Raw genomic sequence first — 24,542 nt, 5'->3', positions numbered from 1 at the left:
CTTAAATTCAGTGCCCCCCTCCCCCGCTCTGCTTTGGTGCCCCTTCCAGACTGACTCCCAGTGCGACCTCACCAGTCGTGCTACCCTCAAACCACCTCTGCTATACATTACACCAGTTCTAAAGCAATATGCTGGAATCGTCTCTTATTTTTAGTACATCAGGCTCTCAAAACACATCACCGTACGGTATGCTTTTAAAACTCCCTTTAGTCTCAAAAGCGATTTGCCATGCAGCATGGACGCCTACCATTTGCGAAAGCCTAAAGGCCCTTTGGGATTGTGGAGTTAGTTTCACAGTTGTACATATTGCTGACCAGAATCTACTTTAAGCTGGAGTTTGATCAATCACAAAACTATTATTCGTCACAAAAAAAGTCATCTTCTCTTTCTCCTGTGAGATAAAGGAGAAGAATGGGGAGGGCACTAATGCAATATCCCTTGTCTCATTTTAATGCCTCTAAAGAATGAGATTTCTTGAGCAGTGTTCTGTCCGCTTCCTTGCAACAATACTCCCACTCAGTGGTAAGATTGGAAACTGTGCACAAATGAGATGGTATCATTTGCTAGAGAAAGTGGTCTCCTCTCATAGCAGTGCAAGACCAAACAAGACCCTCTTCAGGGATTTGAAAAGCACACCATGTTGTCATCATGGGCCTGCCCCCCCCCCCACTATGACTCTGGCAAAGCAACAGCATTTCATTCAAAACATCTCTAGGTAATCCCATGTTATTTGAACTGGGTCTGAGATGCTTAGGTCTTGAACTGTGGAGACTTACTGCCCAGCAGCCAGAAGTCTTCTTATTGTGGGACCATAGCTAGGAGGGAAGGGCTGTAGCTGATTGGCAGAGCATCTATCTGCTTTGCATGCAGAAGATTCGAAGTTCAATTCTTGGCTGTTCCAAGTAAGGCTGGAATGTCCCCTGTTTGAAATCCTGGGTAGCCACTGTGAGTCAGTGAGTTTGCCAACATAGTGCCTCTGGAAACCAAAAAGAGAACCAGTAAAGATTCTCAATGCATGAGAGACTGTTTGATATTTCTACAGAATTCCTGTTTGCACCTACATTAAACATGGCCAAATTTCATTGGACACCACAACTGGATGCATATCCTCCTATTCTGAACAGAGGTTTTCAAAAATAACTTATCTTTGTGAGCAACAGTGTCTGATGTAGGCCTTTTCCTCCCAAATAGTGGGGTGGTCCATTTTGTGGCCCTCTTTTAGATATGACAGCCATTTTGTGTAATGTCACACACCCAACGGCAGCCATTTTGTGCTGGCTCCCACAATAATTTCCCCAAATTCCACATGTGCCCACTGTCTCAAAAGGGTTGGCAACAATACTGAGCTGGATAAACCAATGGCCGGACTTGTTGTAAGGCAGCTTCCAATGTTCCTGTGGCTTTATTAGAAAGAATTTATATGCCAGAGGGAAAACAATAGAACCATTCATTTTGGGCTGTGAGGACAGAGAGATAGCAGGCTTAGAATTTATCTGCTGCTGTTTGGGCTTAATTCAAAAACCAAATTGATAGAGTCTGGGAAACAGACAAAATGCTTCAGAGGAATTTATCTAGTCCTTTAGAAGAGCCCTTATGTGGAATTTGAGTATCCAGTACCTGATACATGATCAAATCACAGATTAAAATGCTTAGATTTACAATCCCTGGATTTTTAATACTGGACATTTTTATCGTAATTGTGTGATTTTGTCCTGTCAGTTACTGGAGTGAGTGCATGTGGATCCCGCACCATTGCCTGATCCAATAGCAACTAAATGCTTGTGCACAGCTGATCTTGCTGAACTGCTCTTTGCCAGGATCCGCAAAAGTGGCAGGCTTGTGCCACACGGATAGGGGGCCTTCCAGGAAGGAAGGGCTGAGATTGAGAGGACAGGCAGCAGCCCACCTTTCTGCCTTGGCCAAGGCTTTTGCCGATGGCTTCACCTCAGTGAGCACCTTTGCAGCAACCCTTCAGGCAGTTGAGGGCTGCTGAGGAAGAGGCAAGCATGAAAGTGACTGACTGGGAGCCCCGGGAAGAGCACAGAGAGAGGTCCCGCCAGGCCGGGATTACAAAGAGGGGGTCAGGCATGGGGGGGATACCTGAAGGTGACAGGAGATGTTAGCCAACTGTGTGGGACCCAGAGAGTACAAACCTTGTCTCTCCCCAGATCTCTGGGAGGAGATGGGGGGGCAAGGCTACCCCATCACGAGAACTGCTGGAATACTCTGAAGAGAGGGAGAAACAGGTGTAAGAGAGAACAAGAAGAGAAGGGGACTTTTAAAGGGCAGTCTGTGCCTTACCCTTCAACTCTTACTGATGAAACCAGCTGGAGCCAAGGCGAAAGTGGGGTGTCCCTGGCAACCCCTCAGCTGAGGGTGGGCAGAGCAGTCATGTGGGCTGCTGGGAAACAGACCTAGGAGCCCGAGGAAGGAAGGAGCCCGCTCCTGGCAGAATTTGGGGAAAGTAAGTGACGCACAAACTGCTGACAGAGACTCGCTTCTCTAAGCGTAGAGCAGCTCCCCTGGGACACCCTCTGCTCTGAAGAATGGTGCAGGAACCACCACACCCTCCATGAATTTAAATAAGTTGGGGAGCACAAAAGGAAACCATCATATGATGTAACAGGTGGAAGAACAGAGTCTACAAAAGCATCACTAGCCAGTGCTGGTCTTTGTGTGAGGTGTATGGATCCAATGTTCTTTAACGTATCGCTTTCCCCTGGCTCAGTCACATGCAGGGAGAGAACCTGGGCTTCCTTTGCACACTGGGGATGTGAAGCAGCATCACCAAGAGCCCAGCACAGCTGCTCTGTTAAGCTTCAACTTGGAGTGGATATTGCTCCATTTTTTAATCACTATGTAAATGCTGTTTCATGCTTCCAGACAGAAATGAAACAAACTGTGCCAGCTACATATACTTAAAGCCTCTTCCAAGCATTTGATATGTTATTTGACATTGGTGGCGTATGAGTTGTAGCTAATTAGCAATTCATAAGGACGAAATTGTCTTAAACTGAGTTGGGTGGAATCTACACGCATATAAAAACCGTTCTGAAAATGCTTTTTTTAAAAAAAAGGTGTTTTTTTAAAATACGTTGCGGTTTCCATAAGGCTCACCATCGCCATCTAGTGTCACATTGTATATTGCACCTAAAATACACTTTAAAAGTTTTATTTGCAGCTGTACAGCTAAGTTATTTGTGAAACTGGGGGGAAGAATTAAAAACTAAACAAAACATTTAGGTCTGAAGATAAAGCTATTGATGGCTGCTATGTGTGGTGGCCATATGCTCTGCCTCCAAAGATGAAGGCAGCAATGCTTTTGAATACCAGTTGCTAGAAACTGCAGAAAAGGAAAGTACTGTTGCTTGCAGATTTCCCATAGGCATATCGTTGGCTACTGTAGGAAGAGGATGCTGAACTTAATGGACCATTATCCTGATCCAGCACTCTCCTGATGTTCTTATGTTCAAAAATGGTCAAGCCATCTTCTCTCCTGTGATAATATTTAGTTTTGCTCAAAACCGACTGTTGTTCTTTCAGTGTCAGTCAGGGGTAACCATCTCCAGATGTTGCTGCTACATTTCCCATCATTCTTGACGATTAACCACATAGGCTGAGCCTGATAAGAGTTAGGAGTCCAGCAGCATTTGGAAAGCACCATATTGCCTTCCTTGGAGGTAAAGAGTTTATAAATAAAGTCATACCCTGGAAGTCAAACAGCTCAATTCTGGAACATTTTGGCTCCCGAACATTGCAAACCCAGAAGTGACTGTTCCAGTTTGCAAACTATTTTTGGAAGCCAAAGTCTGACGGGGCTTCCACGGCTTCTACTTGGCTGCAGGAGGTTCCTGCAGCCAATCAGAAGCCGCACTTTGGTTTTCAAACGTTTTGGAAGTCAAATGGACTTCCGGAATGGATTCTGTTCGACTTCCAAGGTACGACTGTAACAGTGAAACTATGAGATCCCTGATTTGTTATTTGTGAGAATGAAGAGGTCTCGATTTGAAGTGAAATGTGGATGGGGTGTGAGAACAGAACAGAGAGATGAATGAGGCCATTAGCAACACTGCAAATTGCAAATTTCAAAAGATCATAAATCACACCCTCAAGTAATCCTAAGACTGGATTGAAAAAAAATCAATAGTATTTTAAAAGTTATCGTAACAGTGAGAATACTTTCTATTTGGCTTCTGGCTTCTGAGGGCACCGTCACTGAATGCAGTCAGAATAAAAAACAGAAGCCACACCACAGTTATGTCTGAAAAGCTTTCATTCGTATTCATCTGCAGGATATAATTTCTGCAGATCTGTCATTTCGAAAGCAAACAGATCAAAATTACTTAACACAACAGTCTCTGGTTTGAATTCTTTGTTGATCGTAGGATTAACGTAAAACTCCAGGGTTGCAATCTTATAAACACTTACTTGGGAGTAAATTTCATTGAACTTAATAGATCTTCTAAGCGGGCATGTGTAGAATTGCACTCTAGGCTTGTTTAAGTTACAGGTTGACGTCATGCATCTTCAAGAATTAGACATTTAAGGACATGTTGTGAAAGTTGTGGGAAATAATTCTGAATTCATGAGATTACTAGCTTGCCATTGCTGTTTAACATGTATGCAGTCAGAGCTTTTTTTTTCTTTTTTTTTTACAGCTGGAACTCAGTTCCAGCACCTCTCAGGTGGGAGACATTGCCATTATAGAGGAGCAAGGGAGGCCTCTGTGGTGACTTTTGGCACCTCTTCTTCTAGGAAAACAGCACTGTATATGGTTTAGTACTTCTGGTGTTTTCCCCCAATGAGGTTAAAATGCTTAAACTTCAGTGGGGGAGGCTGTTAACATGACAGTGATGAAAGAAGCCACTAGTTAAATACTATCCTTGAGGGCATAGCCAGGACTTCAGAGTGCTAACTTTCTACTGAGATGAGTGGGTGAGCAAAAAAATCTGACTATTGGTCAAGGCTCTTCCAGATGAAATTTGAAGAGCTACTTTTAAGGAATATGACATCTTGATTATAAAACTGGAGTAGTTATCCACCGCTTTGAAATTTGCCCATTAGAAAGCTTGACAATGAACCTTTCTGAATTCCCAGCATACTTAGAAGTGGGAAATGAGTAAGACGATACTAGATTGAAAAGGTTGCTTCAATTCACAAGGCTTGAGGATTACAGATACTCCTTTCGGGATGAAGAATCAACAGAGCATGGGCCCTTGTACCAGGTATGTTGATTGTCCAAGCTTTCCAGTGAAGAACACCACCCTTTAGGGGATCATAGTAAAAGCCTTGCTGCAACAAAGTCATTGTGCACACAGATACATAATTGCGCCTACAGGTACGTATTTCTCTAGGTGTTTCGGCACACACAAGTACAGGCAGCATACAAGGTGATGGGGAAATAATGGAATGTCTTTCTATTCCATCAGATCTGGGTGGCATCCCTAAATGCTTGTCTGCAATCAGTGAAATACTACATTAAAGTGGGGGGGGGGGACAATTCAGTGCAGAAAAACAGAACTGATGTTACCTGAGGCTCAGTAGAACAGATGGCTGTGAAAATGCCTGTCCTGGGTGGTCAGTCTCTCTAAAAAAGGGATAGCGAACCTGTAGCCCTCCAAAGGCTGCTGAACTGCAACTCCCAGACAGCATGGCTAATGGCTAGGTATAATGGCAGCTATAAGGCAGCAACATCTGGAGAGCCATAGGTTCCCCTTCTGTGAAGTATCAGGTCGATAACTTTGGTGAAACTTCTGGACCACAGATGGGGAGCCTGTAGCCTTCTGGATATTGCTCGATTGCAACTCCCATCACGCCTGACCACCGGCCATCCTGACTGGAGGCCAACAACACCTGGAAGGCCACAGGTTCCTCATCACTCTTCTAAGGCCCAGCTTTCCTTCTAGAATTCTCAGTAGCGGCATGCGACCCAAAAATGTTCCATGTCAGCTTTGGCTGATAAACAATGGATGTAAAGGAGAAGTGGGTCAACAACCAACATCCTTTGGTTATCCATATTATTCCAAGGACATCAGCGTCTCAGCTGACCTCCATTCCAAGCAAACAGAATCTGGTTGTGTGCATGCCCCCCCCCCCTGGAGTCTCTTACAGCTCCTAGACTGGGGTGGCATCCAGTGGTGTAGCGTGGGTTGTCAGCACCCGGGGCAAGGCAAATAATTTGCGCCCCCTAACCCGTGGAGCCAGGTAGGAGCAGAGAGCTGCGAGTGTGAGCGCGCGCCCCCAGATGTTGCGCCCGGTGCGGCCGACCCCCCCTGCACCCCCCACGCTACGCCACTGGTGGCATCTATCAGAATGTAGTTTGAGCAAGCCACTTCCTTGGTGGGGTGCATGGGGCGCCCTAAATTTCTGGAGAGCTTTTGAAGACTTGCTTCAAAACGCACAGCACCATACCACCCTGGGAGGAAGCTCCATTGAATTCAATAGGGCGTCCGTCTGAGCAGACAAGGCTGCAATCCCGAGAGTAAATCGCCTCCGAATTCAACAAGGTGTTTTATTAAGAGTAGGGCATATTCTATGACTGCTCTGGGGCACCTGACGCTTCCTTCCCGGGGGAAATGTTTGTGGATGAGAATATGCATTTGGTTTTTGCTTTGTTTTTTTGGCAAAGGCTGTTTGCAAAATACTTGGGGGGGGGGAGCTGAGCGCCCTCCCCGCCCTGGCAACCCGGAGCCGCCTATCGCCAGCAGAGCGAGCTCCGCCGAACAAAGCCACGACAAGGGGATTAACTTCCAAATGACCCTCGCCGCGCGGCCGAAAGCGCCGCCGGAGCCCCACCCCTCGGACGGCCGGAGGTCTGGCTGCTGATGGTCACATGGGCCTCTCTCAGAATGGTGGGAAGGGAAAGTTTATTTGAATTGCAAGCGCTGCCCGCCTGCCTGGGGACCATCAAACTTGTGCTGCTCCGCTTCCCGGCCAGCTCTGCTGCTGCTCCTCCTTGAAGTTTGCTGCGCCCTCCGCCCCGCCAGCCCGGCTCCAAATGCTTCACACAGTTTGCAAGGTGATTTTTTAAAAGATAATAATATTGTTTTATATCCATTTCAACCTCTGCTTTTGTTCATGCTCATCCATTTATTGCTTTTGCAACATTTGTGATCGCACATCCCCTCCTTAACCAGCGTTAAATGCATTTGCTCCTATTTGCGGCTTCTCTTCTTTTGCAACTACTTTTTATTTCTATTTTTTCCTACACCCCCTTAGTTCCCTTTCCCCATTGTCCGCCCTCTGATTCGAGGCTCCGCACGTCAGTCACGGGCTTGACTCTTGCCCCTCCCCGCCTCCCCGATTGAGCGCTGGCTCCCCGCCTTCTTCCTCTGCTTCGTCCTGCCTCCCCAAGGCCGCGTCTGGTTGGGCGGGCGCCGCGCCCGTCACGCGGGGGAGCCAATCGCAGCCGGCCTGCATGCCCACGAGCGAGCCGGGAACTTGCAAGTAAGTGTGCGACTGTGGGTTAGGGGAGCGGCAGAGCTTTTGGGGGAAGGCGGCTGGGAGGGTCGGGATGCTTTGGGAAACCCATGGCCGGCACCGAAACGCTGGAGAGCACCCCTGGGTGGCCCTGGAAGTGGGTGAGGGAGGGGAGGTCTGTTGCTTGGAGGAGGGGCAGGATCAGACACCAGGAAGAGTTAAATGTTGCACCCCAGAGTTGTTGTTTTCCAGTACTTAAAAAAAACCACATAACTCCAGATTTCAAGTTCCCCATGAGATGCAAAATGATGCTCGTCTTCACATACCCTGTGAAAAGTCTGGTGTTCAGTTTGCTGGAGAATCTGCCATCTGCATCTGCTGCTCAGCTAAAAAGGGATTGTGGCTTTTGGAGGGAGGAGGGATTCTTATAAATGGGTTTTTGGAGGAAGCCCCTTGGATTTATTCCAGCTTCTTGGGAGTCTGGTGGTACTGATCTGCAAACCCAAAGACTCTGTTTCGCTCTGTTGTGTTGGAATTTCCAGAGCTGTGCTACAGGGGTACCTTAGGAGTACTGCAGGTGGAAATAACTGCAGGCTGAACTTAATGTGGGAAACTGGTAGCATCTTTGCTGGCTAGACAGCTATCTAAGCCTGGTGGGGTTTTTATTTTGCAGAAGTGTTTCCAGAAAGCTGTAGATTCACCCTCAAGGTGTGAGTTCAAGAAGGGAGCTTACCAGTAATTTTTGCATGCCCAATCTGTCATGTGTCAGCTGTCTGCACTGGAGACCTGTTCATTCCTGGCTCCTTCTAGCTAGATAGGCCTAATTCTCTGTTACTATTATCTTACTAATATAGACAATCATTCAGTTATGCGAGGCACCCCCTGTGGCTTCAAGTGGTACGGCTCAGATGCAGGTAAACCTGTGTCTGGGCTGTACCACCTCAAGATGCAGGTGGAGGCTGGCATAATTGAATGCCCATCCATAAAAGCGAAGTCTAGCTAAGCCTTCTTGCAACTAGTTTTCTATAGGCATGGAAGGTTTTTGAAGGAAGGAGCATTCCACCATGTGATTTTCCCTCCTGTTGTCTGTACATCCTAGATCCAGTTTGCCCACCCCTATAAGAACAGACCACTAGATGTGCCTTACTCTGTTATCCCTGCAGAGACTTTTGGCTAATAGTGAGGCTTATTTGTCATCTTCTTAAGTGTCTACATTAGCTAATGTCTTGCTTTTATGTTCTGCTGACATGGCTGAGTGAGCCCTGACCGGGAAATGAAACATTTGCATGCTTTTGTTTTGTGCTGAATTGCTTACTTGGAAGTACTTCTCAATTGCCTGAACGGCACTCGCTTTCCAAATTTGTGTGTAAAATCACAACCTAAAGCTCAGAAAGTCTTTTGTGTGATGCAAATGTTTACTCCCAAATAAAGTGAGATGGCGTTGTTTCAACAAGGCCTGCATCACATGCAGGCTTGCTTCAAGTAAGTACCATTGGACCTGCTGAGATTTACTTCTGAGTAAAGCAACACAGAATGTGGCTTTAGACTTCGAAGTCCAGAAAATTAATCTAGGCTGCAAAAAATTATACTAGCCTGCTATGAGTCTCCGTGCTGACCTATCAAGAGAGGAAGCCCCATCTTCCATCACCTACATGGAAATGCAGGCTTCTAGCTTTTTGGCTGGCTAGTAAAAAAAAGATCTACCAAATAGACTGGCAGGGGAGTGATGGAGCAATCCACCCCTCCTTTGGCAGCTGTCTGTATTTCTGTGATAGTTGTAGAGAAAAAGGCATCCCTCTCTTTGTGATTTGCACAGAAAGGAAGTGGACTGTGAATAAATCCTTTCCTCTTCCACCAGCCCCCTTGTTTGCCTGCATGGAATTACTGGTCACCTGTGGCTGTCACACAAGTTGCTAATATACAAATATGTGATGTGGCTAACTCCATGCAGTGGTGCAGACTTTTTTGATAGAGCAAAACCCAAACACGTCAGGTGTGCAGAAGGAAAAACATTAATTGCGTTATTCATAAACCCCATATCTCGCTAAATAGCCCCATCTCCCAGATAAGTCCAGGATCTAAATTTGTGTGGCTGTTCCACTGATCCCATGTCAGTTCAAAAACCCAGGGATCCGCTGATGGCCTGGAGGTGTCTGTCCATGTGAGACAGATTAGAACATAAGAAAATCCCTGCTAGATCAGGCCAGAGGTTCTTGCATCCTGTTTTCACAGTGGCTGACCAAATGTCTATGGGAAATTTACAAGCACTCCCCGCACTTCTGAGTCCTAGCAATTCAGAAGCATATTGCACCCATCTCTGGAAGTAGAGCATCGCCAACGAGGCTAGTAGCTATTGATGGCCTTCTCCATAAATGTTTGCAGTCGTCTCTACGTGTTTTTTTGGAAACAAGCCTCACATACATAAATGATGTTTCCAAGTAAGTGGGTATAGAACTGTAGCCTCCAATCATTTCCCAAAACACCTGTATTTCTCCTTGGGGAGGAGAACATATAAACAACAATACATATAAACAAACAGTTCAGCAATAGAGGTATGTACATCCTTCTGAAAGGGGCCTGTTGTAACTGGGAAAATGGCACGCTTGTGTTCCTAAGCTAAATTGATAGTTTACGTGATCGGGACCACTTGCCAAATAGCTCTCTGAAGGTCAGAAAACCAATTAAAGGGAAAAGAATAACCTCTGCTGTGCCTGTGAGGTTTTAACTGGTGTGGGTTCTCTTTTGGCAGCAGAGGCAGAAAGAAAATAATGGCTGGTAATGACGACCTCTTAAAGAATCTGCAGAACAACTTGCAAGAGCTGAACAATCTCCGCTCTAGGTATTACATATCAGCAAAACGTACCTTGTCTGCAGGGGCCAAGGCACTGCTTCGTGACCAGCAACAACTGCCAAGGGAGAATATGAACATCCAGCCGTTTGCTCCTAGAAAGAGCATCCGCCACCGTAACCCCTACTGGCCTGATGAAGAAATCCGGACCTTCATTGAGATCTGGGGCGACGACCAAGTCCAAGCCTCGCTGGCCACCAATTTTCGCAACGAGGCTCAGTATGAGTGGATCTCTGATCGGATGCGGGAATACGGCTATGACAGGGATATGAAGCAGTGCCGTTTGCGTGCCAAAGAGCTTCGGCGAGGATACAAGGCCATTGTTTGTGGAAACAACTCCTCTGTGAGCGGCCAACGTGCCCTGCCGTTCTATGATTCCTTGAATAGTTTTCTGTGCATGCACAAAGGCCTGGTGGTGTCCAAAGTCTCCCTCTCCATAGATCGGAGGAATCGAGAGGCACAAAAGCTGGGGCTGGAGCAGGAGAAAAATGAAAAACTAAGCGTCGTCCTCGTTTCCGACGACGACGAAGCTTCCATCCCAGAGCCTGCGGATGACTCAAATGGCTATTTTCAAGACCCGCGGATGGATTCCGACCCCGTGAATGCCCAGTCTCCAGGTGATGAATGGGAGCAGCACGGAGAAGACGACATCCTGGCAGGTGATGAGGCTTTGCCCCATTTCCCCAGTGCTAGAGGAGAGAGCCATTCGGCTGTCAATTCAGGTGAATTTTGAGAATTCAACTCCTGTTTCAAAGATCATTGCTTTTGAGCAATGTCACCTAGGTGGGTTAAGTTAAGATGGTGGTTTGGGCTGAGCTTGATTTCTTTTTTTCTTTTCTTTTTTTAACACCTCTGAGATGTGCTGGGAGGACTCCACTTATATACTAGAAGCCTGTCCCTGTAATCTAGGGATTGGGAACCTGTGGTCCTCCAGATGGCAAATTCTACAATGCCAATAAGTCCCAGCCACCATAGCCCAATAGCCATGGATAATGGGAGTTGTAGTCCAACTGGTTCCCCATCCCTGTTGTAATCCCAAATGTATGAGGTTTGGCTATAGCTACTTAGTGAGGGGGGTTGGTCCACACAAATGTCAGAGGTTGTCTCCTTAGCATTGTTGGGCATGCTCCAGAGCTAAGCCCTAGTGAACACTGGCTGAAATTAAGCTTTCAGTTAGGCGTGGAAACCTAGAGCCATCCAGATGTTCCTGGGACTATAGCTCCCATCAGCCACAGCCAGCATGGTCAGTGATGATGGGTATTGTAGGCCCAACAGCAACTGCAAGGCCACAGGTTCCCCTCTGCTTCTAAGTGTAGGCTGCTGCTGCTGTTTTAACTTCTTTTGGCATCTGGTGTGCTGCTGGCCACCCGCAGAATGCCACCGTTTTGTTAACTCCTGCTGTCTTCCATTGCAGGTCCATCCAGCTCCTTCCCCAGGGGACCCCTGGCCGACGCTGACAGAGCGAGCAACCACTGGAGCAGGAAACAGAGGAAGCAACCTGACACTGCCTCGGACCTCGTGGACGCCATATCGCAAGTGGGTGACAGGCTAGTGTGCGCCCTTTCTGATTTGCACTCGAGGCACAGGGAGACGTCTGAGCTTACGCAGGCCAGGGAGAGCAATGCCCGCAAGGAGGAGTTGACCATCCTCGCAAGTCACGTGGGCCAGGCCACCAAAAACATGGACAAACTCATTACTCTTATGGAGACATCGACCAGGCGGATCGCAGATGCCATGGACAGGCAAACAGCTGCCTTGGAGAACCTGGCACGGTTGTTTGCCACCAGGGCACCATCTCTTCCAGTGCCCTCCACATCCCAAGGGCAGCCTCCGCATTCCTCCCCAAGCACCTCTGTACTGCTCCCATCATCATCATCGCCGCCACCGCTGGCGCTGCACAATGCTCCAAACGCTTTGGGGGCCCACCACACCAGTGCTCCCAAAGCTCCAGAACCACTAGCTCCCACCGAGGCTGAGGAATGCCAGCCAGAGAAAAAGAAAATAAAAACAGAAGGCAACTAGTGGAATCTCATCATTTGACAATCCCTCAAACATGCTTCTTTGCTCTCATTGGGTAGACACTCATCCTTTTAAAAAAAACTCCTTTGAGGGGGAAAGTCAGGATGGCGGAAGCTGTAACAAATCTCTTTTTTTAATGTAGCCAGAATTTCAGTTTGAAGGTATGTTTGCGTAGAAGAGGGAAGGATGAGTTTTGCCTAGGATGACAAAACTGTAGAGTTCACTGGCATTCCACTGTTCTGTCCCTTGCTCCATATTCTGCTGCTTCGTTATGCAATTTGGACTGCAGTCTTGTGCACAGTTGCTAGGGAGTAAAGCCCCACTGAACTGTGTAAGGGTGGTTCAGATCTAGGCTTAGGCCACAGAGAAGGTTGGTTCAAAATCTCTGCTCAGCCCTGAAGTTGGTTGGTGGCCTTTGTCAGCTGTTGTTTTTCCTCTCTCCAAATGGGTAATACAAATCTGCACTGCTTGGTGGTTTTGAAGATGAGCAATTTAAAGACTGTGAATCATTGTGCACAGTGAAACCGATATAAATGAGTAGAGAACATTCTTTGTTGATATATAACATGTTGTTAAAATCAGTGAAATGCACGGTGAGTGATGGGCTCTTTTCCTCCCTTGTCTCAATGAAACCACGTCTTTATTGGCAAACAAAAATAGTCTTCAAATACTAAAATAGAACATTTTTAATGTGGTTGCGGCAGCTGCTCTTGCAAGATCAAAGCCCAAGCTTGGTGGTTCTTTCCTTCGCAGGTTATAAGAATGGGGAACCTCTGGCCCTCCAGATGAATGTTGAACTACAACTCCCTTCAGCCCTAGCAATTATGACCAATGGCCAGGGATGATGGGAGTTGTAGTTGAACAACATCTGGAGGGCCAAAGCTCCCCACAGCTGGGCTACAGCTGGAGGAGGGATAGACCTGAGTGCGCAGAGCAATGGTCTCCATTTTGTAGCTCATGCAAGACAAAATGGGTTAGTAAGAGAAGCAAAGCAAACCTTTGTCTTTCAAAGAACTCCTTGCACTTGAGAGTTCTATGAAACTCATCTCCTCCCAACCACTAACCTTGTAGAGGAGATCAAGGACTAAACATCAGGAAGAACTTTTATGACAGTAAGAGTTGTTTGACATTGGAACAGTCTGCCTCAGGACATTGTGGAGGTTTTTGAGCAGAGGTTGGATGGCCCTTCTGTCATGGATGCTTGAGATTCCTGCATTGCAGGGGATTGTACTAGATGGCCTTTGGTGCATCCCTTCCAACTCTATGATTCTGTGTCTAAGTCAGGGGTGGAGAACCTCCGGGGTTAATCCTGCAGTGGTGGCACACAGCCTGCTCCCTGTCAAAATTGGCCCTTGAGGACAATCATGGAGTCAAAAAGGTTCCTCACCCCTGAACTCAGGATTTGTTTCTTTAATGTTAGCCTGCCTGTTGTTTCTGGGCAGCACAGAAGGTGGGGGTATGAGTGTGACAGCCAAATCTTGCTTAACCCCAGCATCTGGCACTCAGAGAGCCAGTGTGGTGTAGTGGTTAAGAGCAGTAGTCTTGTAATCTGGTGAACCGGGTTCGCTTCCCTGCTCTTCCACATGCAGCTGCTGGGTGACCTTGGGCTAGTCACACTTCTCTGAAGTCTCTCAGCCTCACTCACCTCACAGAGTGTTTGTTGTGGGGGAGGAAGGAGAATGTTGGCAGCTTTGAGACTCCTTAGGGTAGTGTTAAAGCGGGATATCAAATCCAAACTCCTCCTCCTCTTCTTCAAAGCTTATGTTGTCCCTGACCATTGCTTGTGGAGAAATCAAGACTCCATGAATTTGTCTTCAAAGCCTTCAAGCTGGGGGCCAGTACTATTTCTTGTGGTAGCGAGTTCCATAAGTTAATGTTGTGCAGAGTGAAAAGTACTTTTGCTCATAAGCCCCAAGATGTACCGACAATCAACTTTGATTATGATGCCAATGTCTAGATATTGGAAGAGTGAAACGCTCTCGTCTCCCTTCCTAGTTGCCCCTTCCTCTCTCATTCTTCAGGTGGGCAGCTATGACTGCACAGAAAAAAGGTTATCAGCCTCACAAACCAATGCAGTTGGCCTGACAGAGGCGCACTGTGCAGGCTGGAATTTCTCCCGTTAGAATTTCCTTTATGGGGAATGCAAATTGTATTAGTGCTCAGCTGCGACTGCAAATACCTGCCTGCAGTCGCTGTGTGGACGTGAGTGGGGAAAGGGATTGACAAGCGTCCCAGTCCCCATGATGGCAAACAGTGCCAACTGACCTAGGTGAGGCTGAGTGTCCTCATTCCTATACAGTGGTACCTCAGGTTACAGACGCTTCAGGTTACAGACGCTTCAGGTTACAGACGCTGACCCAGAAATAGTGCTTCAGGATGAGAACAGAAATCATGCTCCGGCGGCAGCAGGAGGCCCCATTAGCTAAAGTGGTGTTTTAGGTTAAGAACAGTTTCAGGTTAAGTACAGACCTCCGGAACAAATTAAGTACTTAACCTGAGGTACCACTGTATTTGAAAGCGCTGTGCACCACCACCCCAGGTGAAGGGCACATTGATTCCTAAACAAAGTATGTGGTCGTTTCAGACAAGCAACCCATTTTTTAAAAAAATGTGTATTAGGGAACTAGAGGCCTGCATCCAAAGATTGGGCTGGTTATTTCAGCCTTGCAACTAAGGCCCCAATTATTACTAGCCTGTTAAGGGGCTAGCAGCTTCTGTTTCCACGACGGCTACAGAGAAGGAACCCTACCTCCTCTTGGCATGCTGAGAGAGAGGGAAGAATGCCTTCTACGAAGCAGATTGTGCCAGCCTGCTACATTTTCAGGAAGGCCATGAAGGAAGGAACAAAGTAGACAGCATCAAAACGCCACATATCCTGTAGTGGGGCTCACTGAAGTTGCGAGTAAAAGGTGTGTGAGAGAGTATTGCCAATACATTCTAAGCGCATATGCTATTGAAGAGGCACTGCCACTTTTAACTGAAAAGTGCAGACTGCTCTTGTTTCTGAAATGCCTAGTTGTAACTGGGATCTCTATTGTAGAAGATCAGGGTTATGCTTCACCTAAGTAATACTAATTTTGTTTTTGTTTTTTTTTAAAAAAGCTCTCAACATTTTTTACATGGCTACCATACCAATAAAGTTGGATACTAAAAACTTAAAGTGGTGACCATTTATTAACATTTGGTATGTATGTCCAGCAGTTCAGGTGGGGGGGGGGAGAGACTTAATATCATTTGAAGTTCTTTTAAACTCAACTATCATTACATTTTAATAAATAGGCTTAGGTTCATTTTGTGAAATGAGTCGCTCAGGCATTTTAATGCAGGAAATAAAAATAATAATCACCTTAAAACAATTCCATCTTAGTCAGCGTAGCTATCTTTTTTGCATTTTGCCTACAGAAGAAACTGAAAATAGTCTAGGGATTAAGCCTCACAAAACCACAGTTCCTCAGATGAAGTAATGGTATTTGAGCCAGTTTGTGCTTGGAGCATAGAGGTGATTTTAGATACCTATGATTCCAGTGACTGCAGTACAATTACTTGCATATAATAATCTACATTAAAGGGACACACATTGACACATTCTTAATAAGAGTTTAAATGCCGTTTCATAACTGTTCATTGGGAAACTGAATCAATTTAATTTCCCATTAAGCAGGGGTATAATGAGGATGCAATGGGTTGAATGCCTAAGCATCTAATCTATGCTCAGTAATGCAGCCTTTAAACATAATTCAACAGAGGAAATGTTCATCCCCACACACAGGCCCAATTTCGCTGCATAGTCAGTTGTTTGTTTTGCTTTTTTTCCCTCCCCGAGTGGTCTAACCTTATGCCAGGTTCCAGTGTTATTTACTTATTCTGTTTGTAAATCACTGTGCTGCAAGGCACACCCATGGTGGTTTATAATATTAAAACACTAAAACAAATTAAATGGTACAAAACAAAGAGTGGGAAGCTTTTTCACCCTAGCACCACATTCCCTTATGAGGAAACCTTATGAGGGCCATATGGCAGCGGTGGCTGGGGCCAGAGATGAAAGTGGTCCGAACAATGAACCAGAAATTTAGCACTTCTGCAGTAGGGTAGCTTCTGTACACATTCGCACACACTGCTCTCTCCTCCATCCAGACAAACGACATTATCATAGGTCAAGGACATATTCTAGCAGGGTAATACTCTCAAGGAGAATGTGAAGAAAGGCCAGTGAGGGTGGGGCCTTGGAAGAAATTCAAGGGTTGTGTGATCTGGGGAGAATTCTGAGTCAGAAAGGGCCGAAGGGAGACAGAAATGGAGCAAGAGCTCTTGGGTTGAAAGCCTCTTCAGGAGACAATGAAACATGCTGCCTGGTCTGGGCTTCTCCGCTTCTGTCACTAAACTGCTGTGTGATGGGAAGAGCCAACATTCTTCGTTCATCTCTCAAGCCACAGGCATCATAACACATGCTAACTCACCTCCCATCTCTCCAAACACACCCTTGATGGCCAAAACCGCTATGTGCCTCATGTATTTGTGCAGGGTACCCATGTTTCTGTGCTCATCAGAAATGCACAAGCTGTTGCTGCAGCACCGTAGACACAGGTTTGTGCAATTGGTAGGAGCTTATTCAGGGCATTTGCCCTCTTTTTATGTTGCCCCCTCCCCCCCAAAAAAAAAATCTGTAAATCTGTTCTGGGGCTTCCTCCCAACTCACCAGAGCAGATGAGGGTGGTGCTCGCAGGAATAAGAGGAAGTCCCATAGTGCAGACAGACAAAACGCTACATATTGTGATGGTATGGCAACAGAAAGGTTTCTCTTCCTTAACTGCTGATTCCAACATAAAGAGAAATATTAGTAGGAAAAACCGACCTTGAATCAATAGGATATTAAGCACTGGTTGAAATGAATATCCCAGTCCTTAGCACGGTCGATTTACTTCAGATTTGAGGCTTTGAGGTCATCCTGTGCATTGAGCAAATAATCGTATCCATGAAAAATAAAACGGCAGCCGCATTTTACACTTGCTGGGGAGTAATTCCGACAGAATGTACACCTTGTAAATCCCATTGCAATTACTAGGATGTTTAAGCCTAGGATGCTTGCAATCCTGTGCACGTTGAATCAAAGAGTAAATTCTGTTAAATTCATTTGGTCTAACTTAAGTAAACATGTAGAGGGTTCCTTTGCATGTAAGTTCATTTGATGGAATTTCAACATTTGAGTAAAAGTTTTGAACAAACCTTGTTTCAGAAAGCCTTATGCAAATTATATTTAAAACTGTTTTGATTATCATTATTAAAAAAAATTCCCCAGGTATGACTAAGAAATTGATACAGCTAAAAAGAACTGAGTTTAGAATACCAAAAGGTCTAGATTTACTGCTTCAGAAAAATAAAATGCAAAGTTATCCCATTAATTCAGTTGCATTAATCTTTACTTAAAATCTCCCAGTGCCAGCTGTCAGTTAATTTCCGCTTAATGGTACCTGCCATTTTAACATCAAGTGTTGATTGCAAATTATGGAGGAAATATATGCCAGAAGACATGCCCTGTGTACAGAGAAGGGCTTATAATACCCACAATGTCCAAGTTGGGGACTGCAAATTGTCCCATCTTTTTTTTAAGTTTTAATTTTATTTTGACAAAGTAATAATCATAAATGAATAAGAATAAAAATTCGCACCCCACCACCGCGAAACCATTCCATTGTAACTATCCAACCTCCCAACATTTCAACACCTCTTGCGATGGTTTGACCCCTTTCCATTTTAACAGTACAAATTCTACAAACACCTTCCATATCTCCTCAAAATCATTTCTCCTGCATATTCCCTGTGTTACCTTAATGGCACATGTTAATTTATCATTAATAGTTACATCCCAACCTCTGTATACCATTCTTCCATTTTATATTCTGCTTGCCCCTTCCACTTCCTAGCTATAATAATTTGTGCAGCTGTCAATAAATTTGTGAGCAAGTCCTTCATAGCTTGTGAACCTTCCACTGCATCATAAATTGATAATAATGCTACCTCTGGACTTTCAGTCAGCTTTAACCCAGTGCAATTTGTACATCTTACTCAGAATTGTCTACTCTTTTAGTGGTTCTCAGGCAGGAGTCTTTCCCACAACATCTCCCTGGTCTGGAGAGAATATCGTTGCTTGATCCTGCCAATACCAAGGATTGAACCTGGAAAGTTCTTCATGAAAAGCATGTGCTTTCCCACTGATATACAGTCCCTCCCCATTGTTATGGTTGAACCCAGTCCAGTATCCAATATAACAGGCTGAACCAGCTCTTGTTTATTTATATCCCACCTTTCCTCCAAAGAACTCAGACTGGTGTGCATGATTCTCCTTCTCCTCCTTTAATCCCCACAGCAACTCTGAGGTTGGGGAGGCTGAGAGGCAGTGAGTGGCCCAAGATCACCCCGTGAGCTTCATGGCAGAGTGGGGATTTGAACTCTGGCATCCCAAGTCCTGGGCCAGCACTTTTAACCACTACGCCACACTGGCTCTTGATGGCAGAAGCAGTATGGAACCCATGCCTTTTCTGCTCTGTCACAGTGGGGTCACCCTTTGCAAAACTCAGTGCCCTTTGTAAGCTCCCAATATCACAATACCTAAAAATGTGGTTCCATACTAATTTCAACGGGGCCATGATCTTTGCATGACGTATATAACTTGTGGAACCTTTTTCCAGGCTACATTTCCTTCTAGGGGCCACATGGCAAGAGCATATGGGGCCAGAGGCAAAAGTGAACAGAAAAATGAATGTGTATTTTACATAAACCTCTCTGTGTTCTCCATCCAGGGCAGGAAGTGGTATCATTATCAGAGCTGAAGGTCACATTCAAGGCAGGCAAAAACACTCAAAGGTGTGAAGCAGGGACACTGAAGAGTGTGACCGTAGGAGGGTCTTCAGGACCAGGCAGAGAGGGATTCTGTCATCCTCCAGGCCTGAGGTTTGCTACCTCTGTGTTCAAGCTGCTGACAGACATTTTGCTGCAGTTTTATTTTCACCCAGACAGGGAAATACAGTGTTCATACACGCAAGGAACTAGCATCTGCATCTGACAGGGAAAGACAGGAAGAACAATGAGGTTACGCAAAACAGATTCCTAATTGGTGCATGCAAGCAAACAATTCTGCCCCGCTGGTTCCACAGAAGGGACAGACAGTGCAGTGGGAGAGATTTATGGCTTTTACATCAGGCTTACCTGAGCAGCTGTCCTGCATGGGGAAATGGAAATTAGCAAATGATACCAGTTTTCTGAACAAGAGTAGCGAGAAGCCCTGGAACCAACAAAGCAAAAAGCCAAACAAGCAAACAACTTGAGTGTGCCTTTTCAGAGGACTACAATGGCAGCTCTGCTTGAACAACATCCCAAACACAGCAACATGACCAGCATGCTAATGTTATTTATACTGTTCACGGACAGTATTACATCCTGCAAGAATAAAAAAAGAGGGTCCTGACTTTGGAACATACAGAACGTTAAAGGAGTGGGAGCAGAAAGGGCTTAGCCAATAAAGAAGCACAGCGAAGTCCATTAACCTCTGACTCTCCACACCTATGTTGAGGTGAGGGAGGAAGAGATGAGCTATGTGGCTACAGGGAAGAGTGGATTCATCTTCTGGTCTGCTTCTAGCTGCACTGTCGCCAAAGTTCAGCTCAGCCTTTTTACTGGATCTGAGAAAGTAGAGGTGGGAACTGATAGGAAAGCATTCTTAGGACTAATCAGTGCTTTTTTTCTGGGAGGACACAGGGGTACACATACCCCTAAACATTTTGTAAATCTTTGTACTTTTGTACATTTACTGTACAGTGGTACCTCGGATTACAGACACTTCAGTTTATAGACACTTCAAGTTACAGACTCCGCTAACCCAGAAATAGTACCTCGGGTTAAGAACTTTGCCCCAGGATGAGAACAGCAATTGCATGGCGGTGGTGTGGTGGCAGCAGGAGGCCCCATTAGCAAAAGTGGTACCTTAGGTTAAGAACAGTTTCAGGTTAAGAACGGACCTCCAGAACGAATTAAGTTCTTAACCCGTGGTACCACTGTATTTGTTTTTCCCAATTTGAACTATAAAATGGTGATTTTCTTGAATCAAAATGAGAGTACCCCTAAACATTATTATTTTTTTTAGAAAAAAGCACTGGGACTGATACCCACCACAAGAGCATGCTCCTATAGAGCTAGCAGATCAAATAACTGGGTCTATACCATAGTAGTGTGCTACAAAGGGACACTCAGAAATCTAAGCAAACCAAGGTGATTCTAGCGCAGTGCTCCAAATGTTGTTGGACTACACAGCTCCCATCATCCCCGACCACTGGCCATGCCAGGCTGGTGCTGATCGGAGCTGGAGTCCCAGTTGGCAATGACCCTGTGGTTCCCCAGTTGTGGAATGCCCTCCTAAATGTCTCCATCATTCTTAACTTTCAGGAGGAATCTGAAAATATTCCTGCTTATGCGGGCATTTGGTGGCTAATGAACAGCGTTTGTGGCAATCTCACGATCATTGGATGGAAGAATGTTTGCGACTGTAATTGCTTCTAACTAAAACTGCTTTTAAGGGATGCGGGTGGCGCTGTGGGTTAAACCACAGAGCCTAGGGCTTGCCGATCAGAAGGTCAGTGGTTTGAATCCCCGTGGCGGGGTGAGCTCCTGTTGTTTGGTCCCAGCTCCTGCCCACCTAGCAGTTCAAAAGCACACCAGTGCAAGTAGATAAATAGGTACTGCTCCGGCAGGAAGGTAAACGGCGTTTCCGTGTGCTGCTCTGGTTCACCAGAAGCAGCTTAGTCATGCTGGCCACATGACCTGGAAGCTGTACGCCGGCTCCCTCGGCCAATAAAGCCAGATGAGCCCTGCAACCCCAGAGTCAGTCACGACTGGACCTAATGGTCAGGGGTCCCTTTACCTTTAAAACTGCTTTTAGAGGTTTTGAATTGTAATTGTGTTCAGAATATTTTTCCTGTTTTCGTTTATAAATTGTGTATCTGTTTGCTGCAGGGTATGAATTCGGTTTATAATGAGTAACAGCATCTGGAAGGCCACAGGCTTTGCACCCTTGGGCTGAAGTATCAAGTCTGAGATGAGGCTCAACACTTCCACTACAGTTAGGAAGCCCACTGGGAGGCAGGCTTGTACAAGTCAGTTTCTCAGCCCAATCTTATTTCACACGGGTTGCTGAGAGGATAATACTGAAGGGGAAACATGCAACAAAAAGTTGAGCAGTGCAACCTCAGAGGATGCTTGTGGGATACAGGGTAGTGACAGCAGATAGCCCTGCTGCTTCGAAATACAAAGGGTTGGCGTGGCTTGACTTCATTTAAATAATTTTGAAAGGGGAAATTAGGAAATTACTGTAGCACACAGGAGAACAGTCATTGGTATCCTCAAAGCATGTGCATTAAGCTCAGCCCACCCTCACCAACCCTTTGTGTCCTTGGATTTATCACAGAGGGACCAATGCCAGGCCTAAAGGTGTGGTTAGATTGGGGTTATGGAGAACCACTAGCCTTGCATGGTACATGTGCCAAACTGTAAGCCGTCAAGCAGGTACCATGTAACTCATATTTGTCTACTCTGAATGCGCCTTCTGCTTATTATTAGAGCATGAAACTCTTAATCTCAGCATCATGGGTTGAAGCCTCACATTGGGCAAGTTTCCAGCATTGCAGGGGGTTGGACTAGAAAACCCTCATGGTACCATGCAGCTTTACAGTTCTTCAATTCTTTGGTTCTAAATCAATAAAAGAATACTGGCACTTAGATGCCATGGAATATTTTTTTCCCTTTTTTATTAATTTTTTTCTTGGTTTACAAAAGTATGTGCAATGTCTCTCTCTCTCTCTTTTAAGTAACATTTTTTTACAAATCAGTTTCATTTGTTGAGACATTAGGAAGAAAAGGGGGAATGAGGTGGAGGGGGAAAGGTGAGTGGGGGTGGGTGGCGATGTTTTCTATTTTAATTAATATATGTGGTGTTTTGTGTCAGCGTCACTTGTGCAGGTTCTCTGCTATTCACTTGTGTTTCTTTGGTGGTGAGAGAGGTTGGGGTTGGCCTAGGGTGTGGTTGTTTGTGATTGGCTGTGGTGCTCCTTGTTTTCATGTGTGAGTGGGGTGGGTGGGTGTTTTGGATCAGGTTAGCCATATTGATTTGTACGTTGTTGGTGGATTTTAGTCATTGCCTTGTTGGGCTGTGCATGTGATAAAGGGGAGCCATACCAGGAGATGCCATGGAATTGAATTCTGCCTCACCACATTGCACAAGCAAACCTCAGCGCTCTCTTCTCCCAAAATTTGCTCAGGGATGTCTCCCAACCCACTGTGTGGAGCGTGGCAGGCAAAAGGAGGATGTTGAAGCCCTGTTACATACAGAAGTCCACTCCACACAGCCAGTCAACCTTGTGGGCAGTATCCAACTAACGGACCCTGTCAGTGCAGTTTTACACTTAGGCAACATAGTGTCCCCCCTCTCCTCCTCCCCACATGCCTCTTAAATCTCTTCTAAGGGTTCCCACTGATTTGGAGAGGGTAGAGGGAGGGCTGGAGAGAGAAGGGAAAGTTCCACTGTGGAAGTGTAAATCCTTCTGCTTCTGGGATGTTCATTGGATGCTGCCCTGTATTTTTATTTTAAGAAGCCTCTGGGGGAGTTATAGATATGCATAGCATTTACCCATCCACTCCTACATCTATCACACACACCTCAAATGCTCCTATGAATCCACCATGTTGTTCTGACTCTACCCACAGAGCAGCCAACTCCAAGAGACCAGCTTTAATTCTGCCAGTGTGAATTATTTTAAGCCCCAGACTAAATAAAATGGAAGGGATGCAAGCTGGAAGCTGAGGTCACTGTGGCCTTTCAGAGCCACTCCTACCAGAAATACCTCGTTAATAACATTCAAGAATCACTTCACAATTTAGCCAAAGAAAAGGGCTTTGTAATACTTGAGAGCCGTTCTCTGATATTTTTGGTATCGAAGGCATTTTAAATGTATAACAAGATGTTCAGCAATCATCCGAGGTGGGTGGAAGAGGGGAAATGAACTGAAACAGGCATAAGTGTGCCAGCATCGGAGTGCCAGCTTTCGGCTTTGGCAACAGAATTCTTCCTTTTTCAGTTCATTGAACTGAATCTACTATGAGCAAAGCTCTTGCCCTCCACCCCCCGCCACACATGTTTACAAGCTATTACTAGGTTATAATTCTGTATGTAGCACTTATTATATTGTCTGCCTTCAGCAGAGATGCTGGTGAGCTTTGCACCAATGCTACTACCCAAGGGAGTTTGATCATGGGTACAGTCAACCTGTTCTTAGTGGAGAACCTACAGTCCATGGGTCAAATTAGGGCCATGGGGTTGTGTTCCCCAAGCCTTATCCACCTGTCCTACAACTGATGTCATTTATGTCAGGTACAGGACAGATAAAGTCACGGGTACAAAGGAACAATCGGAAGTTCCTGGTTGTTCTTGAGAAATCTGTATGTGGCAACTTTCACAAGCCCCACTGGCATGGTGTAGTAGAGTCAATCCCTGCTTAAAGCAGCATCAATCACATCTGATAGCACCGATCAATAACACTTCTCAGTGGTGACATCAAGTCCCACTATGATCAGCTGGACTCTTCCCTTTGCAGCAATTTGAACTCAAGCCACTATGCAGAAGAAAAATGTGCCACCTGGTCATTGTGATGCCATGCGATTAGCAGGTGAGCAGCCGCAACCACTTGTCAAAGTGGCCTGTCAAGGGTAGGGGAGCTCAGGATCTGGCTGTTCCCCATCCCTGGTATAGTTTGAAGGAATATGCATGTGGGTCCTTGGAGCAAAACTCTTGGCTGCTTTACTCCTCCTCCACTACCTGAAGGTAAGCCATGGTTTAGCTTAGTGTGAAATCAGAACTCTGGCTTATGGGTTGTCCCCCCCCCCCTACAAGCAGTAATCCAGGAACAGGCCTTGGCTACAGACCATGGTTTGTCTGAAGCAAGACAAACCAAAAGTTCAGGTTGACATGCAATACTAAGTCATGGCTTAGCTCTGGTTAGCTGGAGGATCGGGGAAAGGAATGAAGTGCCACAATTTTTGCTATGAATTCAAATATGCCTGCTTACTCACACTAAGCTATGGATTTAGCATTACTTCCAGTCCATGACACTGTATCAATCTTCCTCTCCTATCGACATGAATATGGATGAAAAGGAGCACATTCTTCTCCCCAAAAAGGACGGGAGATCAGTCTACTCCCAGTCAGTGTCACTTC

General features: G+C 45.7%; 1 protein-coding gene across 8 annotated transcripts in view; it reads left to right on the top strand.

Moving 5' to 3' along the window:
* The first annotated feature begins 6,734 nt into the window (after positions 1 to 6,734).
* LOC309534148 (uncharacterized protein) overlaps positions 6,735 to 24,542 on the top strand; it is a 344,509-nt gene continuing 326,701 nt past the window's right edge. Inside the window, exons 1-5 of one of the 8 annotated variants that reach the window (XR_014220596.1) lie at positions 6,736 to 7,018; positions 7,219 to 7,446; positions 9,652 to 9,857; positions 10,169 to 10,989; positions 11,682 to 14,596. Coding sequence is in view for 1 of the 8 variants with exons in the window: in XM_082226201.1 (XP_082082327.1) it covers positions 8,855 to 8,901; positions 10,169 to 10,989; positions 11,682 to 12,289 (1,476 nt within the window). In the remaining 7 variants the exon portion in view is untranslated. The other 7 variants (XR_014220593.1, XR_014220597.1, XR_014220595.1 and 4 more) reach the window with 7 other exon arrangements.

Source organism: Podarcis vaucheri (genome assembly GCF_965113315.1).
Source record: "Podarcis vaucheri genome assembly, chromosome: 6".
Lineage (NCBI taxonomy): Eukaryota > Metazoa > Chordata > Lepidosauria > Squamata > Lacertidae > Podarcis > Podarcis vaucheri.
The sequence above is the reverse complement of the archived record's forward strand: the minus strand, read 5'-3'. Positions and strand labels throughout refer to the sequence as shown.